At 53.1% G+C, this 25,074-nt stretch overlaps 9 protein-coding genes across 9 annotated transcripts; 6 read left to right on the top strand and 3 right to left on the bottom strand.

Moving 5' to 3' along the window:
• Positions 1-33: 33 nt before the first annotated feature.
• BJX68DRAFT_43544 (SEC14 family lipid-binding protein) lies at positions 34-1,827 on the top strand. The gene is made up of 4 exons (XM_071049157.1): positions 34-397; positions 465-606; positions 674-1,054; positions 1,103-1,827. Exons 1-4 carry the CDS (start codon positions 138-140, stop codon positions 1,643-1,645), a joined length of 1,326 nt encoding a protein of 441 aa, XP_070900894.1. The 5' UTR covers positions 34-137; the 3' UTR covers positions 1,646-1,827.
• Positions 1,828-3,647: 1,820 nt separating this feature from the next.
• Positions 3,648-4,295, top strand: BJX68DRAFT_233097 (uncharacterized protein). Its single transcript, XM_071039590.1, has one exon. It carries the CDS (start codon positions 3,720-3,722, stop codon positions 3,996-3,998), a length of 279 nt encoding a protein of 92 aa, XP_070900893.1. The 5' UTR covers positions 3,648-3,719; the 3' UTR covers positions 3,999-4,295.
• A 1,308-nt stretch (positions 4,296-5,603) lies between these two features.
• BJX68DRAFT_233095 (beta-ketoacyl reductase) lies at positions 5,604-6,552 on the top strand. Its single transcript, XM_071039589.1, has one exon. The coding sequence runs from the start codon at positions 5,816-5,818 to the stop codon at positions 6,530-6,532; it is 717 nt and encodes a 238-aa protein (XP_070900892.1). The 5' UTR covers positions 5,604-5,815; the 3' UTR covers positions 6,533-6,552.
• Positions 6,553-6,850: 298 nt separating this feature from the next.
• Positions 6,851-11,693, bottom strand: BJX68DRAFT_274740 (uncharacterized protein; the record flags this gene model as incomplete). The annotated part of the gene is made up of 5 exons (XM_071047718.1): positions 6,851-6,985; positions 7,063-9,304; positions 9,358-10,046; positions 10,210-11,373; positions 11,427-11,693. The coding sequence occupies 5 exons, from the start codon at positions 11,691-11,693 to the stop codon at positions 6,944-6,946; spliced, it is 4,404 nt and encodes a 1,467-aa protein (XP_070900891.1). The 3' UTR covers positions 6,851-6,943.
• A 432-nt stretch (positions 11,694-12,125) lies between these two features.
• Positions 12,126-13,965, bottom strand: BJX68DRAFT_264993 (putative MFS transporter; the record flags this gene model as incomplete). The annotated part of the gene is made up of 7 exons (XM_071045121.1): positions 12,126-12,396; positions 12,500-12,713; positions 12,792-12,896; positions 12,951-13,285; positions 13,332-13,356; positions 13,406-13,725; positions 13,781-13,965. 7 exons carry the CDS (start codon positions 13,963-13,965, stop codon positions 12,126-12,128), a joined length of 1,455 nt encoding a protein of 484 aa, XP_070900890.1.
• A 451-nt stretch (positions 13,966-14,416) lies between these two features.
• On the top strand, positions 14,417-15,768 carry BJX68DRAFT_264992 (putative O-methyltransferase; the record flags this gene model as incomplete). Its single annotated transcript, XM_071045120.1, has 5 exons — positions 14,417-14,470; positions 14,524-14,665; positions 14,733-14,747; positions 14,798-14,924; positions 14,985-15,768. The coding sequence occupies 5 exons, from the start codon at positions 14,417-14,419 to the stop codon at positions 15,766-15,768; spliced, it is 1,122 nt and encodes a 373-aa protein (XP_070900889.1).
• Positions 15,769-16,806: 1,038 nt separating this feature from the next.
• Positions 16,807-18,730, top strand: BJX68DRAFT_264991 (uncharacterized protein; the record flags this gene model as incomplete). Its single annotated transcript, XM_071045119.1, has 9 exons — positions 16,807-16,837; positions 16,890-16,915; positions 16,964-17,136; positions 17,195-17,286; positions 17,356-17,534; positions 17,618-17,726; positions 17,810-18,033; positions 18,118-18,154; positions 18,234-18,730. The coding sequence occupies 9 exons, from the start codon at positions 16,807-16,809 to the stop codon at positions 18,728-18,730; spliced, it is 1,368 nt and encodes a 455-aa protein (XP_070900888.1).
• A 2,360-nt stretch (positions 18,731-21,090) lies between these two features.
• BJX68DRAFT_233086 (uncharacterized protein) lies at positions 21,091-22,048 on the bottom strand. The gene has a single exon (XM_071039588.1). The coding sequence runs from the start codon at positions 21,872-21,874 to the stop codon at positions 21,587-21,589; it is 288 nt and encodes a 95-aa protein (XP_070900887.1). The 5' UTR covers positions 21,875-22,048; the 3' UTR covers positions 21,091-21,586.
• A 235-nt stretch (positions 22,049-22,283) lies between these two features.
• BJX68DRAFT_264989 (Bax inhibitor-1 family protein) lies at positions 22,284-23,208 on the top strand (the record flags this gene model as incomplete). The annotated part of the gene is made up of 3 exons (XM_071045118.1): positions 22,284-22,424; positions 22,478-22,548; positions 22,614-23,208. The coding sequence occupies 3 exons, from the start codon at positions 22,284-22,286 to the stop codon at positions 23,206-23,208; spliced, it is 807 nt and encodes a 268-aa protein (XP_070900886.1).
• Positions 23,209-25,074: the final 1,866 nt, after the last annotated feature.

Genomic DNA, 25,074 nt, shown 5'->3' with positions numbered 1-25,074 from the left:
AATCCTTCATTCAGCCCAGCTGAGCTGACGCCGAGCCAACCAGCGCCCAACACCAGTCCCTCGCTCACTTTTTTTTTCGTTTCCTCCCTTACCTCCGAACTGTCCAACGTCTGGAGCTCGAAAAACCAAACACAATCATGCCTTTGTGGAGGACTAAATCGCATCACAGCCAGGCGGAAAGCGATTCCGCCAGCGCCACCGCCGCCGATCCGAAGAACGATCCCGTGGCGTCGGCTTCTCAGGCCGCGAGTGATGCCTGGCTCGCGGGCCATTTACACCACCTTACCGACGAGCAGGAGGGAAAGCTGAAGGAGTTCAAGGAGTTTTGCGAGAAGGAGGGATACTATAAGCCTGGTGGCGAGGGGGAGAAGCCGAGCCATGATGACGCGACGATGCTGTATGTCTGCTTATTTACAATGGGGTTTCTGTTGTTTTGGCGGAGTTCGAAGCTGACAGTGTTACAGGCGGTTCCTACGCGCGCGCAGATTCGACGTGAATGGGGCTTGGGGCCAGTTCAAGGATACAGAGGACTGGCGGAAGGAGAACGCCATCGAGGCGCTGTACGAGAACATCGAGGTGGAATCCTACGATGCAGCCCGGAGAATGGTAGGTTGCGCCGCTACGATTGTCTTGCTGCGGGTTCACACTCTAAAATTTAATCTCGTGGATATAGTATCCGCAATGGACCGGCCGTCGAGACCGCCGCGGAATCCCGGTATATGTGTTTGAAATCAAGCACCTGAACAGCAAGAACATGGCCGTGTATAATGCCACCATGACCGATCCCGAGGCGACGGCCGAGACACACAAGTCCTCTACGGTCCCTCAGCGCCTTCTTCGCTTGTTTGCGCTGTATGAGAACCTGCTCAACTTCGTCATGCCGCTGTGCTCGCAATTACCTCGCCCGAACCCAGAGACGCCTATTGTCACCTCGACGAATATTGTAGATGTCAGCGGTGTTGGTCTGAAGCAGTTCTGGAACCTCAAGGGGCACATGCAGGACGCTAGTGTACTTGCGACTGCTCATTATCCGGAAACTCTGGATCGCATTTTCGTAGGTCATCCCAGTCCCTACCCAATAAGTTCAGTGCTAACTGGCTAGATCATCGGTGCTCCCGCATTCTTCCCAACCGTATGGGGCTGGATCAAGCGCTGGTTCGACCCCGTCACTACCTCCAAGATCTTTATCCTCGGTGCCTCAGAAGTCCAGCCTACCCTCACCTCCTTCATGGACCCCTCCAGTATTCCCAAGCAATACGGCGGCGAACTCGACTGGCAATGGGGCGACATGCCCAACCTCGATGAACCCGCCCGGGAAATCGTCGGCGCCCTTGAAACCGCACCGACCGAGGGCCAGACCAAGCCTAGCTTCATCAAGGGACCCGTCCTTTTCAAGGGCGATCACGTTGAGATCATCGGCAAGGAAAACGGAAAGAGCAGACAGACCAACGTCCCTGTACCAAAGTCCAAGATTGCACAGCCCGCCTCTCAGCCATCAGAAGCGGAGAAGACCGAAGGCACGAAAACCCCGGCCGCTGAGTCTACCACCACTGCAACCGAAGAGGTGCCCGCCCCAATCATCGAAGAGAAGACAATTGAAAACGGCACGACGTCATCACCACCTGCCCAGACGGTGTCCGCTTGAAAAAGCGCCAAAAGCATAAAACTATACTAATAAATAATCACACATATACATAGTACCACTACTCAGATGACTGCCTCGCCTGCCTATCTCAACACTTTACTTTCTCTCCGTCTCGTTTCGGTTTTGCGCTATCCGCACTTCAAGCTTTTGTCATAGCTTGCGTGCATGCATATATACACATCACATACCCGGACACATCTCCGATTCTTCTTCAGTTTCTCTTCTTCTTTCTTGAACTGGTTCGGTTCGTTTTATTGCATCTAATTCAGGTCCTCTCAGGCTTTACCTGTCTAGGGAGTTATTTGTAGACTACTGTCTTGTTCGATCTTGCGGTTTGTCTTGTACTCACTTAGTACTATAGTTACTAGCGTCTGTATGCATCAGCTAAATGGATTCCACCGCTAAACAACTTTAGTTTGTTTGGAGGACAGTTAAGTACATTGATTAATGCATCCAGAGCGTCCCATATCTTTCTTAAAGTAGGGACTTCATCCCCAGTTTTGAGGAAGGAGCCATGGGCCGCACCCTAGACACTGATTTATTCGCTCTAAACATCTATTCTATTTAGACTTTACTGCGCAGCATAGAGTCTTACTAGTAGTCTCTGATGATCTCGCAGACGCATATAGAGGAACCGCCCGTAGGCATCTCCTTACCTGCGAGCCTTTTCGTGAGCTGACGCCTTCGTTTGTCGTGTTGAACACAGCCAAGGACGCAAGTCTTACTGTATGTTTGACTTTACAAGCATGTGCTACAAAGTCCTGTTGACTTGAGCCGGGCTTACAGTCTTGAGTTGGCACCCTTGGTCGCTGCAATTGCGTTGGAGGTCTCTTGGGGACAACGGGCAGGTGCATAGTGACTTTGAGGCCTCGGAATGATCCACGCCCGTAACATCTGCGCTGGTGCTAATGCTTACCTACATCTCATACAAAGAAGCATATCTGGTGAGTGGTATCTGGAAGCTGCACGTAGTATTGGAGTGATGAGCATAAAGATCCTCTACCTAGCAGATATCTCGTTTTCCCTGAGGAAATCAGTGAGTGACTTGTCAATCTTTCTCGTCCATACTACGTTGTCGAGAAAACTAATCTTGGCCACTTTCCATCATCCCCTCTTTCTCTCACGCGAGAGCCAGTGCTCAGACAAGAATGACAGCCTTCCTTCAAACCAGTCTGTCCCAAGCGCTGGACTTCGACTTGGCTCCCTCTTGCACGCCCCGAATCTCCGTGCAGCTCTCCTCGGACGTTGCGTTCGGCTCCGGTAGCTGCTCTCTTCCCCAGTCATTGCCTCCTGGTGTTCAGCTTGGTTAACTGCATGGTAGTTAGTGTTGGTGGCTACGTAGCCTGCGCCATGGCCAAATACGCCCTCCACTATGCGTCTCATCGCCCCAAATTGAAGACCAGGTCGACCTTTATTCCAGCGTCGTCCAATTCTATCGCCCAGTGTTCCCTACAAGCGCCATCACAATGACACTGCGTGAGGTTAATATTGGCAAAGTGATGTCCACTCTCCGCGTCGAATTATTCCAGGAGGATAAGATCGCCTGTTCTGCCGAATTAACGTAAGTAAACTGAGCTATCCAAGAGAAAAAAAAGGGTCTATAGATAACGATAATGTATGGTCATCACCAGCACTACCGATCTATCCACAAAAGGCATCACGCTTCAAACGGGCTGGCGCCTCGCCCCCGAACCCCGTCAAGTGGATCTCGCAAAGCTCGCAACAGACAGTGATCCGAATTGGGCCTCCTACCACTGCCCCTTCTACCCTGACGGATTCCGTCGCGGCCACTCCTACGCAAAGACTCATATCCCTAGAACCTGGCCCGCCAAGATCAGCTTCCTCGAACAATGGGTTGAGCCGGGCTTAGATTGTCTCCCACAGGGTTCTCGACCTCTCGACAGCAACGATGACGCGCGCTGGGCCGACGAAATGCTCCAGTTCGTAGTCGACATGGCCCTTCCGATTCAATGCCACCGTGATGCTGTGTACGGAGATCAAGCAGAAGCTTCCAGCCAACGGAGTGCGGTAGCTGTACCTCCGGACCGTGTGCAAGCGGATTGTTGATGGGCGGATGGATCTCGAGGTCGTTGTCTTTGACGAGCGCATGGGGCTCGTTGCCATCAGCCACCAGACAGTCGTCTTGGTTCCTGCTGCGGCGATGATCCGGAAAGTGTCGTTTATCGACTTGTCTTTCTCTTTTCTCTTCTTATACCTTTCTCTTTTCTTTCTTGATTCTCAATTGCTGGCTTTACTTCTGGCTTGGGAGGTTGCATCGTGGGCGGCTGCCCTTGACCAGCCCATTGTTCCGGTCTACAGTACTGGAAGCCCAGCACGCTGGACATACACCTAGCCCATGGCCTCGCCCGACTAAGACTGACTTCTACCAGAGCGTATGTGCCCAGAAGCCCTTCTCGCGCCCGTGTCTCGTCTTCAAGAAACATTTCGACTTTCCATCAACTTGAACCAGACAATCTTCTTGCACATTGAGTACATCGAGTTGAACGGATCTCTACATGTCCCCCGCGCTGCCTTCGATGCAGCAGTACCCACGAGCTCATGGGGCGATCAAAACCGCACAGCTCGGGCCCAAAACTGATCAAGGATTGTCCGCCGCTGGAGCTGACAGTAGGCTCAGTGGGTATCCTGGGCTCCCTTGAATTCACAGAAGACGCAGCTGCCCGCGCGCCCCTGGCACCAGACGAGGTTGAGATCTAGACACATGCCATTGGGATCAACTTCCAAGACGCCCTGATTGCGCTAGGCCAGATCTCCGACGGCCCCATGGGCCAGGAGTGTCCAGGTGTCGTTACGCGTGCGGGTCCCGATACGCTGTTCCAGCCAGGGGACCGGGTCGTTCTCGCCGCCGGCTCGACATTCAGAACGTTTGCCCGCGGCAAGGTTGCGCTGGGTATACCAGATGACATGCCCTTTACCACTGGAGCCGCCACACCCGTTCAGTTTGCCACGGCCTGGGAGGCCGTCCACCACCTGGCGCGCACCCAGAAGGACGAAACCATCTTGGTACACGCTGCTGCTGGCGGCACGGGGCAGGCAGCCATTCAGATTGCGCAACTGCACGGCGCGACTGTATTCGCTACGGTGGGGTTGGTGGCAAAGAGAGAGTTCCTCACTAAACAGTACGGGATTCCTGACGAGCGGATCTTCTACAGCTGGGACGCCAGTTTCGTCCACGGTATCAAGCGCGCAACACGGGGCCGCGGCGTCGATGTGGTTTTGAACTCGCTGACTGGGGACGGTCTGCTAGCTTCCTTGGAGTGTCTTGCACCCAATGGTCGGTTTATCGAGATCGGGAGAAAGGACATCGAGTACAATTCAAAGCTACCGATGTACGCGTTGGGGAGAAATATGTCGTTTATTGTCTTTGACGGGTCGCTGTTGCTGTCCGAGCACCCTTCCCGAAGCTCTAGCAATCTCCGAAAGCTGATAGAGATGTTTTCCCGAGGTGAACTTCGTCCAATCGAGCCATTGCACGTCTATGACGCCGGCGAAGTTGAAAAGGTTCTTCGCATGGTGCAGATGGGCACCAGCATGGGCAAATTTGTGCTCCAAGTGACACCCGAGTCGCAGGTACAGGTAGGCATACCGTTTGCAGCGGCGCAAATCCTCATAGCTGACATCTTTACGTAGGCGACCCTCAAAATACGGCCGAGCTTTTATATGGACGCTCATGCGACATTTGTCCTGGCCGGCGGGCTCGGAGGTACTGGTCGTGCCACGGCTCGATGGATGGTTGAGCGCGGTGCGAGAAATCTTATCTTGCTTTCGCGACGTGGCCCTCGAACAGTCGCTGCCCTGGAGTTGGTCACCGATCTGAGAGCACGGGGAGTTCGAGTCGAAACGCCAGCCTGCGATGTGACCCAGTTGAGTGTGATGCAAGAGACCCTTGGTAGACTAGCATCGCAGATGCCACCCATCAAGGGTGTCGTTCAAATGTCAATAATAGCCAGAGTAAGCAATGCACTATCTGCCCATATGTCAACTGACTTACACGACACGTGTGTCTCTGTGTGTGTGTGTGTGTGTGTGTTTCTAACCTGAAATGGCCGGGACCGTCTTTTTGCAAATCTGGAGTACGACGACTGGAAAGACGCGGTCGATTGCAAGACCGTGGGCTCTTGGAACCTCCATACTATCCTCCCCAAGGGAATGGACTTCTTCATCCTCCTTTCATCAGCGTCAGGCCTTGCTGGAAAAAAGGGCCAAGCGAACTACGACGCAGGGAACACATATGAAGATGCCTTTGCGCGATACCGCGCATCACAAGGTGAAAAGACGATTGCGATCGACCTGGGGGCGCTGGTCGACGATGGGATCCTAGCAGAAGACCCCGACCTCCTTCGCCGCGTGCTCGCCTACGGGGCCCTGGAGCCAATCACCCGGGCAAGATATCACGGCATGCTGGACTACTACTGCAACCCGGCACTGCCCGTACAAGCACCGCACCAGTGTCAGATCTGCATTGGCCTAGGAGTAGGCGGCGGCGGTGGCGATGGACTTGAGAGCATCAGCTACAGCCGGCAGCCCATGCTGCAGCCGCTGATGCTCGCTGGCAAGCGGCGACAGGCGGCGGTTGCTGCTGGTGGGATGAGAAGCAGCGAGCACGTTGCAACGAACAGCGAGCGGCTGGCGGCAGCGACATCGTCCGAGCAAGCGGTGGAAATTGTGGCCGAGACAATCGTTCAGAAGCTGGCCAAGTCCCTGACAAGCATGCAGGATAGCACAGCTGTTGAGCGGGACCGGCCATTGCAGATGCTCGGGGTGGACCCACTTCTAGCGATTGAACTGCGCAATTGGATTGTAAAGGAGTTGCCGTTGATCTCGCTGTCTTTGAGACTCAGGGGGCATCTACGTTGGAGATGTTGAGTAGTCTGGTGGCGCGGCGCACAATCAAGAGCGAGGATCACACCAGCACGTGACACCGTTTACTGTGTGGTGCCTAAGGCTTCAAACAGGGTCAGGTTATAGTTAGAGGTTCTCAGGCGCAAGGGCTCGTCCCAAATAATAGCTCCATGTTTGCTGGGAATCGTAATCACTTGGCGAATCCCGGTAACGCCATCTTGTTGTAACACATCTTTGTACGTGACTGCCTATTGGAAGCTTTCGTCTAGGCTTGCAGTTGATATGTCCCGAAAGCACCTATTGGATAGTGTGGAACCTGGAGATGAATTAAAAACATCCTTAATATCTTGGATTTATGATAGCGAACGAAACTAGACAGACATGATACACAGTGTACTACAGCTGAACCCTTCTATATTCCTTTCCGTGTCATCTCTACCTCGCCTTCCAAAGCGTGTCGATTTTCTTCTTGCGGGCCTGGGGAGCATTAATGTTAGCAACGATTCAGCGAAGCGAATGAGAGTGAAACGAGGAAGAAGGGGAAAGGTGCATACCATAGGCGCCAAAATCGAAACACCAATCGCCAATGCGACAATCGTCATAAGCAGCTGCAGCTTCGAGAAGCCCTTACCCAGGATGTCGAACGCCTGGCTAGGTGTCACCCGCGTAGCAAAGATATCATTTCCAAAAGCGAAGACGAGACTAGTACTTTCGAGGAGCGTAGGTGCGGAAAGGACGGTCTCGATGCCTACGACCTGGCGCGAGTGGCTAAGGTACCACCTGCCATCAAAGTCGAGAGAAGGGACGTATTTCACGAGGCCCTCTTCGGCTTCGGTGGAAGTCGGGTCTCGACCGATGGGACGGCGCGGGTCGAGGACTGGACGGGGAATACCGACAATGGCGTTGGATTCGGGAAGGACGACGATGAGTTGGCGGGTTGTGATGCCCTGGCGCGTTTGGGTGACGGCCATGTGGGAGATGGGTTCAGGAATTATGAAGGCTTGAGAGATGACGTGCGGGAGGGGCAGGTCGGTGAAGGATGAGTAGTTGGTTGCTGAGCCTAGTGGGCCGCGGTCGTTAGGGATTGGGGATTCGTACATCTCCGAGACGACGAGTTGGTAGCCTCTAGCGTCGGAAGGGTCGGAGCCTTCAGCGTAGAAGGAGTATGCGAACCAGTTTTCTGAGATGGTCGATGCGATGGGCTGTGCGGTGTCGACTCCCTTGTGCGTGCTAGTGTGGAGGATTTGGCCGGTGACTCCGTCTAGGAGGTAAAAGGTGGCAGAGGACTCGCCGACGGCTGTGACGAGAGCCGCGTTCGGGGTGAGATACTTGTACAGAACCGAGCGGTTGCCCAGAACCTTGCCGATTGATGCGACAGGATCATGAGAGGGTCGGGCAGTGGCCTGGATAATCTTCTCGCCAGGTGCGGGCAGGAACTCCCATACTGGTGACTGGGAGTCCTTGGTGCTCCAGCCGATAACCCTTCCATCCGCGCCCTGAGTCACGAAGAATCCAGGGCGATCAAAGAATCCCACGGGCTCTCCGTTCTCGTTGATTCCGATGGTGCTTTGGGAAGTGCCATCGTTGAGGACAGCAATTGAGCGGATTTTCCCTGTGGCCGGGCTGCGTTGAGTGATATCGCCGGTCGTGACATTCAGAGTGACAGAGCTGCCGTCATCAGCGTAAACAGTCGCGAATCCAGGTTGCGTCAAGATCGCCTTGACATTCCACGAATCAGCTTCCGCGGCTTTGACACTCCAGGATACCCGGCCGTGGTTGCCACTGTCAAGGGCATAGACACGGCCGTTCTGCGTAGCGACAATAATAGGCTTGGAAACACCAAAACTATCCAGGTTAGAGACCTCATCCGCAAACAAACTGGTGAGAACACGCTTTGGCAGCTCCTTGAGCCAGTCTGGAAGATACTCGAGGTCCTTGATGTGGCGCTTCACACGGTGGATGTAAGCCCCAACAATGCTTTCGTGACCTTCAACCTCGAGCTCGTGGGCTAGATCCCTCTGGCTGTCCGTATCAGCCCAGCTAGCAGCCAAAGCACCAGACAAGGCTTCGGGCCTAGTCCATGTGACTGCGCCATTCTGGATCAACTGCCAATCGCCGGATTCCAACACAATAGCCGAGCGGGCAGCCACAGAGTCGCCCTTTACAGCCAAATCTGAAACTGCATGGAGAGCGCGATCCAATGGGCGAGGTTGAATCCATCTTCCGAGAATACCGTGAGAAGCGGATGAAACAACATAGGTCTCGGAATCGGTGATCCGGGTGAAGTAGACATTCGCGTCCTTGGTGCCAGTACTGAAAACAGACCATCCTGGTAGATACGGGAGGTTGTAAGCTTTTGACACTGTGGAAGACGTGAGGTCGACATGGTACACCTCAGCCCAGGAGCCAGACGCTGTCTCGTACTGCACCAGGAAGTGTGGCTGCGCGTTGAGAGCCCTGGGGGCGTGGATTTGGATGGACTTGATATCGTCTCCGTGGGTGTTCTCGATGTTCACTGAGGTCACCTGCTTGGTACCAATAACATTAACCTTCAGCGTCTTGTGCGACTTATCCGCCCAGGCGATTATAGGGAACGCAGTGTTGGCGCCCACGAAGAGGACCGACTCGGGACCGGAAACGTCGCTTTCGGAATTGAGGATCTGCTGACGGGTTTGTCGGCCAGTGAGCGGATCCAAAGCGGTCACCCGGATCTTGTAGCCTTTCAGGAGCGCCGGTTGTAGGGAGATGTAAAAGACGTCGGTCGAGGAGGATGACACTTGGAAGGGAACGTCGCCGCTAGATACGTTAGCTCTCGTGCACCAGAAGTTATAGGTAACAGATTAGCTAACCTTTCATCATGTCGCTCCCATTTGATCTCTCCTGTTTGTCCATCAAGTCTCTTGACCGAGCCCGCTTGACCCCCAGAAAGTGCAATCGCATCCCTGGTCGACGGAGCAACGCTCGCATCCTCCAGCTCCAGGAGCTCAATATCCATAATTTGCATACCCGGAGACCAGTTTTCCCATAAAAGCTTTCCGTCCAGAGCGCTCCAGGCAGAGACGTAGTCTCCTAACGCGCTAACCACCGCATTTGTTCCATCAGACGCACGTAATAAGCCTTCGGCATCACGGTCGGGCAATCGGGCGGGACGAGTGAGATTCTGCCTCCACAGTAGCGAGCCATCTTTCGGATTGACAGCGCCAAGAAGCGACTTTTCGGAGAGCGTGTAGAGGAGGGCAGCGCTTGAGGAAGCGGACGGTCGGTGGAAGAAGGTGGATTTGGACGAAGGGACACCTAGCAGCGCATGGTGGAAATCGACGTGGCCAACCTCGTCGGGGTAGATAGCGAGCGTCGAAGGAACGGCGGCTAAAAGTGCCGTTGCCTGAAGAAGCTTCGCCCACATAATTAGAGCTGCGTTGTGGCGGGCATTGAGGGGTGTTGAGGGAAGTGAAAGTCGCGAGCAGCACGTCAGTCGGTGGGGAGAAGCTGTCCCCGACGGCCGCCGCCGAGCTTTGGAACCTGACTTTTTGGTTCTAGCCTCGTTCTTCCTTTTATCACTCAACCATCATCTAAATTATTGAGGATTTCGTTTTGTTTTATATGTTTTTTTATTTCACTAGTACTACATGTATTTCTTATGGCCTACAGTCCAAAATCCGAAGCTAAGACACCAATTTTGTCCAACTTGCGTCATACTAGACTCTCCCAAAGCACGCCTTGTTTGCGGCCTCAACAACTTTCCTCTCGCCTTCGGTCATATCGTCTGTGATCTTCCACGGCTGCTCGCCCAACCCCATTGCTCGCTGTCCTTCCTTATTGATTGAGTTCCAGTCCAGAGCGCCCTTGAACCCGATTTCTCCGGGTCCGCCAGCTCCAGGGAAATCCCATGGCGGAGAGTAACCCAGTGCCGCTCGTCGCTGTTTAAGCAGGTAGTCGACATTCATGTCGCACATGGGCGTGGCAGGGATGTATAGCACGCTCGAGTCACCCTTGCCTCGGTGCTCCTTATCGACACTGTGCAGCGAGTCGCAGTGCCAAGCCACGTAATCACCAGGAGCAACTTCTGGCACGGACACCATGGTTGTCTCGAGCTCAAGATGTGGGTGAGTCACTGGGTTGTACTCTTGACAAGCCCCTGGGACGGAACCAGGAAATGTCGCGTCGAGAGCTGGTTGCAGAGTCTCGACATCGAAAAACGGCCTCAACATCGTGTATGCTGTACTGTGGACAATCATAGGACATACGTGTAATGACCCTTCACCTGGAGCTGTCTTGGACATCGAGAGCCAACCTTGGAAGAATCTCAGCATGGAGCAGGCTCCAGCACCGTTATAGACGTCCATCTTTGCAGTGACCCTATGCTTCGCATCCCAGGGGTCATACTCTTCCCACTTGCCTTCAAGGATCTTGGCGTACACTTTCGAATACTCCTCATCTTCCCATCTCTCGAGGCTGCCGCCATCTATATGCGGACCGAGGGTGAACTTGCCGTCACCTGGCTGGCGAATTCGCAGACGATCTGCGTATGTAAGGGGATTCCGCGTTGAAATGCGTGTCTTCGGATCTGACGAGTGCCAGAGAGTCTGCAGGAAGCGCTGTGTCTCCAGCAGGTTGGCATGGGCTCGTGCATGTGCCTGCGAAGGTGTCCAATACAATTCAAAGACTGCCGGTGAGTCAGGAGGGAAAGCTTTGACTCGCTCCTGATTTGCAGCCACGTATTCCTCTATCTGCTCTTTGTAGCTTCGTGCTTCATTCCGCGGAAGCACATTTCTGACCACTACAGATCCTCGATGACGGATCTCGGCCAGAATATCTGAAGACACATTGCCGGAAATGACATCGGCATACTCAACAGAAGGGATAATCTGGAGAATAAGATCAGCATCTGCCTCGAAACAATTAATACAAAGATGCTTACTTCGCTCCCTTTAGATTTGATCTTGTGCACCTCTTCCTCCAAGCTCGGAAGCAACCGCTCCCAACTCTTCTTCAACGCATCCTCATTTTCTCGGAAGATCCGCTCTTTCAAATCCTTGAATCGAGGCGGCAATGGCTCCGGTTTGTAGTCTTTTCTTAACGACGGAAAGACTGAAGATATATCACCAGCAGCTTTGGTGAGTTGGGCTGTAGAGGATGTGGAAGCCGCCCGGGCGGAGGACCTCGAGAGAAATCTTGATAGTGACATGGTATGTGGACTCTAAGAAGAAGCTGAATTTCTTGGTTTCCCATTTCTTCAAGACTCCAGGCCCTACGACTTTATACTGTGGGGGATCTGCGGCGGCAAAGTCGGCATTCCTGATTGGGCGGGCGGGCCGACTACTGAATTTGGATACTTGCCGCATGGGAGGTGGATTGATGACATAGCCTCATCCAGTGAAGCGTAGAGAATGGCTCAACCTCTCAAACGATACATAACCATATGATAGCTCCATCCATGAGAACATCGCAAATTCCAACATGTCTCGCCTGGAGGACAAGTCCCGTAAGAACCCTCAAGGCTTGCATTCCCTTGATAGACTATAATCCTACCCTATACACAAAATCCACAACCCGTTCGAACAACATATAAATACACACACCCCTCTACTCTATCCCCAACCCTTCGCCCAACCACTTCCTACAAAACCCCACCCTCAGCACCAGTCACCCCCATCTTCGCCTTCGCCCTCCTCCCCTCAACGAGAATAACCGGCGTAACGGTCAAAACCAACACGGCGACAACAACCGCAGTCTGTGTCCCAAAGACAGCCGCAACCCCGTTACGCGCAATCCATGAGGGCTGGAAGTATCCGACGGAGAACCCGCTTGCCGTTCGCCATCCGTTTATGATTGCTGAAACGACGGTCGATTGGTCCGGGTATTTTTCGAGGGCGTAGGCTGTTATTGATCTATAAGAATGTGAATATTAGTACCAGGTAAACATCAAGCCAAGAAAGCGAGGAAAGGAGAGATAGTCTAGAGAATGAAGAAAATGGCGCTGAGGGAACCTACACAGTCGAAGCAATCATCCCCGCAACAACCATGAGCCACCCAAACGCAAGACCCGCCCAGTGCTTCTGGTAGTGCAGTGTGAGTCCGTAGGTCAGAAGACCACAGGCCATCGTCCCGATTGCAAAGTACGCGCCCAGCAGCCGGTACTCCGGGTACCAGGTCTTCTGGCGCGAGCGGTAGATCCAGCCGTTGAACCAGTGGCCGAATGCGTAGCCTGTTGTGTTGTTAGATTTATGTTTTTGTTTTTGAGTTGGGATATGGGGTAGGCAAAGAAGAGAAAGAGGGGTCCAACCAGAGAGGCCGCCGATAATGGGTGCCCAGCGGAGAGAGGATGATTCGATCGTGTCGAATAGGTATGGGGGCTGTGCGACGAATGTAGAGACTGTTACCGTGATGCCTGCTTCCGTTAGATTGAATCGACTTTTGTGAGGTCAGAAGGAAGGAGGCGTACCGATAGGCCAGCAGAAGTTAACCATTGTCGCGATGCCGGTTAGAAGTAAGGGAAACTTGAAGATATAGACTACCAGAGTTTTGGACCAGTACGCGATTGTCGAGAGGGTCGGGAGGTTATGAGTTTTGATGCCGAAGAAGGACTGGAGGCGTGTGTTGCGCTGGCATTCTTGGCCCTTGATGAAGTAGGTCTCGTATCCGAATAATAGGACCAAGATGGTGGATAGCCCGTAAAAGAGGGTGAGGATGCCGAAGGAGATCACCCAGTCGGTTCCGGCGCCGATGTAACCGGCTAAAGCTGGGCCGAAGAAGGGACCTATCAAAAAGGTACTCGCCCTGTGCGAGTTAGACCAGGCCGGAAGAGATGTAGGTAAATGCGTACCATATATTGATCATATATGGCCAATCTAGAAACGTGAGCAACGGCCTGCTATACCGGAGTTTAAGCACACACACCTTTCGGGTCATACATATCGTGGATTATAGGGAGGCCGACAACTTGCGGAACAGTCCCGAAGACGCCTTGAAGAGATCGAAATGTAGTAAAAGTGTCATAGTTTTTGGACAGGGTTGCGCCGAGGACCATGAATGTAGTCATGACTTGCGGCCAGAGCCAGAGGGGCAGGCGTCCGTAGGCCTCAATCAGCGGGATCGCAATCAGACCACCGATTCCCTGCAGCAGTATCCCATAGTTCATGCTGGTGGCCGATTTGTCAACGGTGATATGCCATTCCATGGCCTGGTCGACAATCAATGTCGATCCCCATGTCATTGCGCTGTGACAAAGTTAGGAAGAGTAGCAGCAATGGAAGAGGGAGTACAGGAGCGCACCCATCGCAAAGAATCGAACTGGACATCAGCGAGCAAAACAGAAGACGCTTCTTCCAGGGGCTCCAATTGCGAGGACTTCTACTTTCCTCATTCTCGCTCGATGAGGTAGAAGGCGGGAGCTCAGTGGTTTGCAGTTCTGAGCCTTTTTCCTGCATGGCTGCAGTTTCTAAACCGGTCTCACTCATTGTGGTATTGAATGCAAGGGTCGAGTGCTCACGGATTGAGTGCTGCAGACATGGAGATTCAGGGAGACGAAAAGGTATTTCTGAGGGCGCAAGGATTCAACCATATGGCAAAAGTCGTGCAAGATATGTTTGCCCCGCAGATAAATGAATCTTCTCTCCATCCCGGTCGAGACTCGAATCGACCCTGGGCAGGATAGCGTGGCCTTCCACGCGATGGTTTCATGGCAACAGGGGTCGTACCGAAAGGCGCCGCAACGAATGGCATGAGTATTTGTTAAATGGCACTATGAAAGGCTAGCAGGGACCGGGCGAGAATATGGTTTGCGGGAAGCGAGGAGACGGCGCCAGCAGCAACTTGAAGAGCAACTTAGCAGCCCCCACTGGCAGAGGTACTTATTGCAGGATTCCCAGGTGGCTAACTCTCCGAGCTTTTGTTCGAGTCACCTTGACCATGTCTTCAGTCACTCCCGCGACTGGCGCTCTCTTGGCCAAAACTCTGACTTCGGTAACATCAATCCCTGCTTCCCGAGAAATATGCTCATTACTGACTAAACCCAGCCCGCTGCCCTGGGTTTTGTGCCGGTTGCTGCACACTTTCATTTGTTCCGTCTCCTCTCCGACATCAACAAGCCCGCCACAGGTGAGGATGTACTTGACGCCTACAAAGCTACCCTTGGCAATGGCGCGACCCCTGTCCCGTGTAAGTGCCGTGCCTCGTCCGTTCAGGAGCATCGGAACTAATCATGGCGGATACGGAATCCGACCAGCCGTTGTTTTGATTCGTAAGTCTGCGACAGTCCTCTAGCACTAATCAACACTGACCTGATTACAGAGGATACCCTCTATGCCATGAGTGGCCTAGGTCTGGTGGACCTTGCTGGAGAGGATTTGTATAGTGCAAACGCTCTCACCCGCCATCTCGCAGAATCTCCTTCGGCTGTTCATGGAGCGGTTCATTTGTAAGATCCTTCTATTTCGCCCGCGGACTGGATAGATAGGGGCGGTGCTAACTTGAGCAGTACGACCGAAGCTCTTCTGGCAGCGGCCTTTCTCATGCCCAAGCTCAAGGCCGAGAACTTTGCCTATCCGTTCAAAGAGTGCGACACACCAATGCAGTATGCCTACAAAATGATGGGCAGGGAGGAATACACAAACCAGCACACATACTCGATCATGGCCGCGGAAGGCCGCATGGAGAGTTTCAACACTTTCATGGTGGGCAAGTTTTTCAAGCCGAGAAAGACCCCCGACCGGCTGCATGCGCTGGGTTATGACCTTGCCTCGGTTGTCAAGGAGGCTGGCCCGTCCACGTCGACCACCATGGTGGATATTGGCGGCGGCCGTGGTGAGCTCCTTCTGGAAATCCAGGAGGCATACCCACAGTTCCAGTCCTCTGATCTCGTGGTGGAGGAGTTCAACGACGATCTCGGTGATGTACCCGGGATCACCATGATCGGCTGGAACTACAAAGAGGAGGACAGTCCACAGCCTGTGCGCGGGGCACTCGTCTACCACCTTGCGCATATCCTGCACAATCTGCCTGACCTTGATGCAGCACGGTTGATGCAAAAGGTATCCGAAGCTATGGCTCCGCACTCGCGGCTGCTTGTGCACGAGTTCTCGAAGAACGTAAATTACGCCAAGATGCACTCAAGCATGGCTGTTCTTTACGGCGGGCGAGAAAGGACGGGCACGGAATGGCGTCGCATGGCGGCACTCGCTAATCTCGCGGTTACTTTTGAGGCGTATCCGGAACTCGGAGAGGGGGTGGTGGAATTTAGGAGAAAGGACAGTATCCAATGATTCTCAGAGTGGGGATTAGCTTTGATCCCTCGATCGCGCACACTCCAGTCGAGGTAAATCAACGAGTCAAGGATGATCATCCCGCGATTCCCGCCCCCACTGCCAAGGGCTAAGCTATTCTTGTTAGACACAAGGATGCAAAGCCCGCGCGGCCTGGCAGGGATTACATATTAATGCTGTACGTACTGCTGGGTTGACTAATTTACCCGGATCTCTTCGCATCTGGGTCATACCTCCTTGCCTCGTGGGCCTAACGATGTATGGCGAAGCTGAGAACTCGTGGACACCACGCTTCATGCCATCTGATCCAAGGGCAGTCAATCCATTGAACTTTGCCTCTCCCAGTGCATGCAACCTGAGGCACGACGGGCTCCACCAAATGCCCAGCCCTAGTGGCGGAGCCCAGAATGCCCAGCCGGACCACCGAGCAGTCTTGTTTAGACCCCTGTCCCAATCTAATGCCAGTGAATCATTATTACCACACAAGCGACCTTGAATCATTTTACGGACGATATCTTCCAAGATCCATTGCGTGGGTCTTCTATCCTTAGCTTACGGACGATTTGTCTTTCATCCCACGATATCAATCCCAATCCCTGTTTTGTTGCGTAATGCCTAGGCCAGGGACATGTTCCCCGAGACGAAGCGAACACAAACATCGGATTAACTCTTTTAACCCGAAACGCTTGAGCAGACTTAGATTTCGGACGACTGGAAACCATACAATGTTCTACGCGGTCGACCGCCAGCCTGTCTCGGCAAGGGGGCGAGCAAGGGATATGGATCAATTCCCAACTCGTCAGTCGTGACTAACGATGAATTTGGATCACAGTCGCGGAACACGCTATCACACCACCCTTGTCTCTGATTGTTGAGCCCTGTTGGTTCGAGATTGCCGTCTTAGAGGCGGGATCGGTGGTCATAACAAAGTTTTTCGTAGCTCAACCCGCAGCTTAGTTGATGATACATCAGTACCTCTCCCCTCGACAGACGAGTCACTTTGTGTCATTCTTCAATCCCCGACTGGACACGGTAATAATGTCCTCTCAAGAGGAGGATGCGACATATGGTATAGTACACCGCGCACGCTTCCATCTCTACCTCTTGCTAAGTAACCCCAGGTGTCCCCTTTGTCAATGCCTGCTGGGTGAGTATCACATCTCTCTCCTCGGCTGCTTTAGTTAACCTTGTACAGGCTCTCACAGCCGTTGTGTCAGTTACTCTAATCTTCAGATATGTCGTTAAAGCATGGGCCAGTTATATTCTCCCCAAAGTCAGCTCCCCGATGCGGATATGGGGAGCAGAGGATTTATTATTCTTGACTGGATACGCATTTGATATTTCTCATATCGTTTATATACAGAAAAGGTACCTGGCATCATCCTCCCTTTCTCATCATAAGTGACTTCGGTGTTAACGCAGGCAGTCTCGACTGGGGCCTTGGTCGACACGTGTGGTTTTTAAAAGACCAGGAACGCATCCTCGCTATGAAATATGACTTTATCTCTCAGCCACTGGGTATGGCTCTCTCTTTTCCTCTGCTTTTAACGCTTTATTTCCTCAAAAGAAAGACACTAATAGCTCCAGCCGTGGCCGCCTCCATGTTCTCCCGCTGCGGAATGACCTGGTTCCTGTATACATGCTTCAGCAGTGCGGACAAACATATACGGATCATCATTCTCGTGGGCATGGTTGTTCAGATTGTTGCGAACTCCGTCACGATTCTGCAAATTGTGCTGCAGTGTGGGCCAAATCCATATCGATTGGTATGGTCAGCTTTTTCTTTACCTTTCGTCTTCTCATATCTGTTGACTCCGTCTCTAACGCCACCTCAATCACCCGGAAACAGGTTGATCGAACCGCATATTTCCATTACATGTGGGACGGCACGCCAAGCGATGGCTCAGTAACATGTCAATCGCCCAATGTCCAGACGACGATCGGATTCGTGCAAGGAGGTACGAAACACAGCCACCTACACAAGCCCTCTTCCCAACGATCTTCCAGAAATACTAACCAGTGAAAAAATACAACACAATAGGCTTCAACACAACGGTCGACTTTGCCCTTACAATCCTCTCCGCAATGCAGCTCTGGCAGTTCAGCATCCGCGCCACCGACGCCGCGCCCTCCGGCCACGGGACCTCCTTTATCAGTCGGTTCAAGCGCATGCCGAGACAGGCGAGGAATAGACGCATCTGGCAGACGATCATACTTAGTGGGCCACTGGCGCTGTCGGGGTGTGCTTCTATTGTTAAGACTTATGTACGTTCTTGATTTGATTCCTGTCTCCATTTCGAGGCTGAAAAGATGGGTTGGTCATACTAACACGGTGATTGTCTCTGGCAGTTACTGAAATCATTGGGCGAACGGAATGACTTCACGCGTAAGATGTTGCTCTAACTCTCCCCCATCCGTTCTCCACCGAAATCGCACTAACAGCCCCATCTCCTCAACTACAACAGACAACATAATCACCTTCATCCTCTGGGTCAAAATCGAAAACTACAGCATCCTCCTCGCAACCTGCGGCCCCATAATCCGCCTCTTCGTCCGCGTCGTCTTCGATTCCAAGAAACCCGCCAAGTGGGGATACTGGTCTTCCGGCGGCGGAGGCAATCCCGCAAACGGCTACGGACAGAGTCATAGCCACGGTCACAGCCACGGACGCGGACTGGCTCTTGATGGGGGTAGTCATACGCAGAATCAGGGGTCGGTGGTTATGACTGTTTTTGCGGACAAGGGCGAAGAGGGGATGCGGGGGCGTGGTCGGGGGAGGGTTGGGAGTGGGAGTGGGAGTGGGGGGAGTGATAATGATGGGATTGAGGATGGTAGGAGTAGCGGTGGTATTGAGGGGGCAGGTCGGGGTGTACAGGGGGTTACGGTTAAGACGGACATCACTGTGCACGTTGACGAGGATGGGGCGTCGACGACGAAGTTGGTGAGGTCGAGGTACAGTTAGAAGGGGCTAGATATAAGTAGGTGGAATTCTGTATGGGCGTTTATAATGAGTATAGAATTTGTGGGTTCTAAACATGGAATCAATCATGAGTACTCGCAGATGGTGAGTATTCTGTGGCCAGGTACAAGATACAATCTGCTCTTTTCCTATTTTCCTATTCTTGTGATCGGCTCCCGTCGTGTGCAGGACCTGAGCTTGCCATGTGCTCTGTCAATCAGGGTAACCTGATATACTGGTAAGAGCTGGGGTAGTGATGTATAGTTATATACCAGACTAAGACGCCGTGTTTTGTCTGAACACCGTTTCATATGGAGTCCCTGGACTCTCTGAATAACAATAAAAAGTCATTCCCCGTAAGTAAATGCTGCTATTTAAAACCTATGTAGCAACAAAAGACATACATCAAGCAAAATAACAAGGCCGCCACCTAAGCAAGTAAAAAAGAGGACTGCTCTCTTCCCAATCTGTCCACCTCGTCGGCGCGAAACAATTTCTCAAGCAGGTGACTGTGTGCAGCTCACTAGGTCAAATTAATAAACATACCGAACCTCAAACCTCGTAACCTCCGCCAGGACCAGCGTCTCCGCTAGAATCGGACTCTGCGGAAATAACCTCTGGGCCGCGATCCTCGCATGGTAATCCACCCCCGGGCCATCTTGCCCCAACCAGGAGAAGCGACGGATCTCCGAATTCCAGACAGATGAGGCTACCACCCCTCGCTGCTGCTCGTTCTCTATCATCTTGTTCCTGATTTCGGATATAGATCGAGTGTGATACCGGTGTCGAAGTGGAGGCTGACGCTGAGACCGAGAGCCCTGGTCCTGAACGAACCAACGCGGCACCCCGCAACCGAATCTATACGGCAGGTACAGGTCCGACACATACTTTCCGCTACCAACGTAGTACGGCCCTATTGTGCGCGAACGGGGACAATACAGCTCCTCTTCGTCACCTCCAAGTGGAAGAATAACTAACAAAACCTCCATGCGAAACTGCTTCCAGAGCTCCGCGAGCCCCCCCCCCATCATGAAGACACGGCGCGAGCTGATTCGCCGAGATGGCGACATGCTTGATGTGCTGGTCCCACGACGATGAAAAACGTACCCCCAGCCCCGGCACTTCTGGTTCTGGTTCTGGCTCCGGCTCTGGCGGTGGTGAGGCTCCCGGCACTGGCCAGTTATGTACTATCCACCGATGCTGTGCCCGTTGTACCTCTCTGCATTCCCGTAAGTGCTGTGCTTCAAGCTCCCGACGACGAACACGCCACTGGAGCAGGTTTGGGAGCAGGGAGGGCAAAAAGTGCACGTCGACTTCTGCACCGGCGGGGCGGAAGAAGGAGCCAGGATGACGTTTTAAGTCGGAACTCTTCCATCTTGAATTGTTCTATCCTCAACTTTTTCTTGAGTTCGTGTCCGTATTGGTACCCGTATCCCTCTCTCAAATCAGATTGCTGGTGGTGCTCGTGCTTATGGCGCTGGCGGTGTGCGGGGCCCATGATAGAGCTGCGCACCGGGCTTCGTGGTTCACGGCCAGCAGAGGAGATGTGCAGAGGATGGGGGGCTGGGGCACGTCGGACAAGGCCAGAGTGGTTAATGTAGGCTCGCTGGGCGAGGCATCCAAGTGAGTTTCCCAGATCTGGAGGCGGATCTCGGCGGGGAGGCGTGGGAAGGAGGTGAATTTGGATGGGCGTGTGGCTGTGGGTTGGTCTTCCATTCTCTGTGAGTTTGCAAGTAGTTAGGGCCATAGATTATGCACTGCTTTCTGAGTCGAGGATGCTATATCGACGGCGCAGAGCGGGACAGGGGGCTCTGAAGATCAATTTGCATTGAGCTGTGAGGGGACGACAACTAGAGCTCCGGTGTGATGACCTCCAAGAAGGTTCATGTCAGATAATCATCTACTTAGGTCAGGAATAATCACGTTTCGGGAACTTTATCCGCCATTGGAGAGCCCCTAAGATCGCATGACAGACAAGCCTTGGGGCCTATAAACTCTAACCCTAACTGTGAAACCTCGGAGGTGGATTTCCGATGGCCATGACGCAATGGAGTGGGAAACACCTCAGAGCAATACTTGTGAGTCTCAAGTACAGCCAGAATCGAGTGAGCAACCGCCATGGCCGAAGGGATTGCCGCCGTTAATGTAGGAAGACGAGGCGGTAAGGGCAGCCTTGGATGTCCCTGAAGACAATAAGCAGATTGGTATAACGGACTAGCTAGGACAAGGTGTTGCAGTGCCAATGAGCAGCTATTGCGTGGCCCCTCCACCCCCGAGACGTTACTCCTCTGCTTCCTCTTCTTCCTTCCCCTTAGGACGAGAAGTTCAGTGTCATGAAAGGCGGCCTTGACACTATTTACATGGCACCGATGACTTGCTGCTTGTGCTATCTGCGTCAGGATCTCCTGTAAGGAGGTCCTCGCGACCCCCCCAGGAACGGTGGTCTTTTCAATCTCCCCAGTTAGACCACACCAGTCCTCGCTCCAATGCCCCTCAGCCCAAACCCCATCGAAGTTGTCAACTTCGTCCGTTGGACTCTCTTTTGCTACACCACATCCCCTTAGTCGTCTAGAAACACATATAGAACCCCTTCGCCGCGCTGAGCATCGGCGTCCTCGATGAACAAATGACCCACCACCCAAGCAGCATGATAGTTGCAGCACTTGCGACATATTTCCTCTGGACTCAATCATAGGCCCTGTTCTTCCGGCCCAAAGACCTCTTCTTCATCTCCATACTCACGCACTACTTGAGAGAAATCAGTCAGTTGCTTCTCACGCCACGCGCGCGTCCTCCGGCGGGCAGTAGTTTGTTACACGCTACGGGAATAGTTCAAGAACTCTAGCGATATCTGCGTTGTCAAAGAGCGAATTGTCCTCGAGGACTAGCGAGTCGGGACCTATAACTTGAGATATCTCCAAGTACTGTATTCCAGAGCGCTGTGTGCGCTGCTTTGTTCTCTGTGTCGTGATTGGTGCGTACCCACATGCCCTCATTGCCTGTCCAGTCTCTATAGCCCATAGCGTAGCGCCGAATGCTGTCTGGGCGCAGTGGGTAGAGAGTAGTGTCAATTTGTATCATTAGGTAAATCTGGATGTGGGATGTCCCATTGTTCCCAGAAGTATTAGGCCTTTTGATTCCTGTCATCGCTCAAAAATCTCCGTGTCTAGGAGAAAAGTACACACCAACGAGATGATGTTCAGCGGAAGAGACCTTCAGTGTGAATGTGGGAAGGTATTGCGCTGGCTGAGAGTAGAGCTGCCAAGGACTTCAATGCCTCGTACCGGAGATTCATCAAGATCACCTGCAGGCATAGAGCCCAGAAGGAAGGAAGTAGTATGTTCCAGTTGTTTCCGCTCGTCATATGTATGTGTTGTTGGTCAGGTGACCGTCTCATCAGAGTCACGTGATGTCAACGTCACATGGTGTCATCGGAGCATCGCCCCAGAGCCCAGAGCCGCCTCCTCTTTCTCGCCGCGCCGCTCATTCCTCGAGGCATCTCCAGCGTCGACAAGTCATCCCTTTTTGGCTCGATATACTACTCTCCGGTTCCAAGATGGCGGCAAACGCGAGATATGACCACGTTCCCCAGCGGGACTCGTTTGAAGACCAGCAGTACTCCCAAACCCCGCCTTCTTACCAGGCTACCGCGCCAGAGCCGCGCAGCGAAGATGACAACGTTCCGGATGACTTTAAGGTGAGCCATCACGCCAGACATGTATCCTGAGATAAATGTACTGACTGCTGTAGTTTGGAGGCACTATCGCGGAGGCAACCCTGCCAATTCGGATGCAGTTCATCCGCAAGGTCTACGCTATCCTGTGAGTACTCCGCGCCGCGCAGAACTTCAGGCCGAGGATATCACTAACAGTCATCTCTCAACTAGGACGGTCCAGCTCCTCCTCACAACCGTTATGAGCTCCATCTCCTTCTTCAGCCCCAGCTACCGCACCTGGATCCAGAGCCATTTCTGGGTCATGATGGTATCCGTTTTCGGCGCCCTCGGCTTCCTCCTCGTTACATACTGGAAGCGCAAGAGTTACCCGACAAACTTGCTTTTCCTCTCCGGATTCACCCTCCTCGAAGCCTACTCCATTAGCGTCGTGACCTCGTTCTACGAGTCCGAGATTGTGGTCCAGGCGCTCATCCTGACGCTGGGATTGTTCGTCGGCCTGACACTCTTCGCCTGCCAGACGAAGTACGATTTCACAAGCTGGATGCCGTATCTTGCTGGATCGCTCTGGTTCTTGATCCTCTTTGGGTTTGTGGGTGCGTTTGTTCCGTTTGGCAGCACGACCAACCTTGTCTACGGCGGCCTGGCGGCTCTGATCTTCTCTGGCTATATTCTGGTCGATACGCAGCTTATCATGCGCCATTACCACGTCGAGGAGGAGATTGCGGCATCCATCTCGCTGTACCTTGACATCCTTAACCTGTTCTTGGCTATCCTGCGGATCCTGAACAACCAAAACAATAACTAGACGCGAGACAATACCGCTTTAGCCTGTGCGGAAGCAGCATACCCAAGTGCTCGAACAATGTTGGCCAGATCCCACACTGAACCTCCTCCTATCTCTTATCTCTATGCTATCATCCGCTAATCCTCCAGCCTTTTTATTTCTGGTGTCTATATTCTCGCGCGAGCTTATCATACTGGATTATTCAAAACTTCGACGCTTAGCATTTAGTATCGTGATAGTTTCTAGGAAATATATTATTTACGACGACTCCTAAGCTCTTTGTGAGCTTTCATTCTGGACAGGTCCTACAGTACTGATAAGAAGTAGGACCCGTGGACAGGTCCCGCCCATCCATTCCGTCAAGATGGGTTAGGCAAGATGGGTTAGGGTTAGAGTTAATCTGCCTTGGGGTCAGCCCATCATCGCCTCCAATAGCAGAGATGGCCTGAATCGTCTTCAGGGTCATGCATTTCCATACTAGCTATGACTGCCCACCCCTCACAAGCAATACAACTTGCAGCTGAGAGCCCCCTCCAAGTCGTCTCTCCACGATCCAATTCACTGTTCAATTCCAACCATATCCATCTGCATATCCGCAAGCCATGTCGAGCCAACCAACAGCCAAATCCAAGTCCAGGTTCCAACCCTCCTTCCCCCTCTTCCCCCTCCTCCCCCCAGAGCTCCGCATCCAAATCTGGGAAGCACACCTGTCCCTCTCATACAACGAACCCCGAATCATCCCCCTGAGCCCCGCTCTAACGGGCTACACGACCCCACTGCTAGCCGTGAACCGCGAGGCCTACCGCACAACTCTATCCTGGGCGCGGCACCAGGGCCAGCGAGACGGAGTGCGGCCCTGGGATCGCAAGCCAAAGCCATCGAGTACACACTACCGCCCGAGAAAATTCTTCCGCGCCAGCAACCCCAACCGCGACGTTGTTTTCTTCCTTGAAGATATCTCTGCTACGCCGTGGCTCATTGCGCCGCGGCCTCAGCAGCAGGCGAAGCAGTTCAAGCACATTGCCATCGCGACACACCAGCTCCCGCAGCGCGCGAGCGGGACCTGGCTCGCGTTATTCTGGCTGACCTTCCGGCCGGAAGTCCTGTTTGTCGTCCTGGGCACGCGGGAGTCCTATATGAGACTGGTGCGGTCGTTCCGCTATGGGCGCCCCGTGGGGCATTGGTTTGCGCGGGCAGACTGGTGGGACTGGGATGCGAATGCGCATTCGGATCGCTCTCTGTCTCTGGTTCCCTCCGAAAACCGTACCCACACGGTTGTTGTCGGGGCAGATATTTGGGATCTGAAGACTCGTCGTTTCACGCGGGTGGGATGCCGCGGGGGGATTAATCGCGTGGATATAGATGCCTGTGCCTGGGATTCGGCTGAGTGGATATTCCTAGACAGCCCGACGATGGCGCGGAGTCTGATCAGGGAGAAGGTCTCGAGGTTTGAGGTTCGGTATGTGTACTGAGTGTGTGAGAGTGGTCTTGTATGGATGCTATGAGAAATTGGGAAGCATTGGGAGCGAGACCGAGGGTTGTTCTACATGGATGACCAAGCCCTACATAGTAGTGAGTATGGCATAACTACTAGTATGACGAAAAGTATCCTTTAACCTTTCCTCGTTCGCCTCAGTTCAATAGCAATAATCACGGATACAACTAGAACCGACAAGATGACACTTCTTAAATCTGCGGGCCACCATCTGCTGCCAGTACCACACCCCTCGAATAGGACCGCGTTCATCCACTAATCGGACTGAGTGGTCCCACTACGTTATTCTCCTCTGCCGGGCGAAGTGGTGCCACTACCTACCGATTACAGGTCGCCCTATGAGCGAGCTGAGTGGCAGCAGTAATGCCTAGTGGTCGGCTTACCCACACTCA

This window comes from Aspergillus pseudodeflectus (genome assembly GCF_044049435.1).
Source record: "Aspergillus pseudodeflectus strain CBS 756.74 chromosome Unknown BJX68scaffold_13, whole genome shotgun sequence".
NCBI lineage: Eukaryota > Fungi > Ascomycota > Eurotiomycetes > Eurotiales > Aspergillaceae > Aspergillus > Aspergillus pseudodeflectus.
Note: the sequence above shows the minus strand (reverse complement) of the source record. Positions and strands in the feature narration are given on the sequence as shown.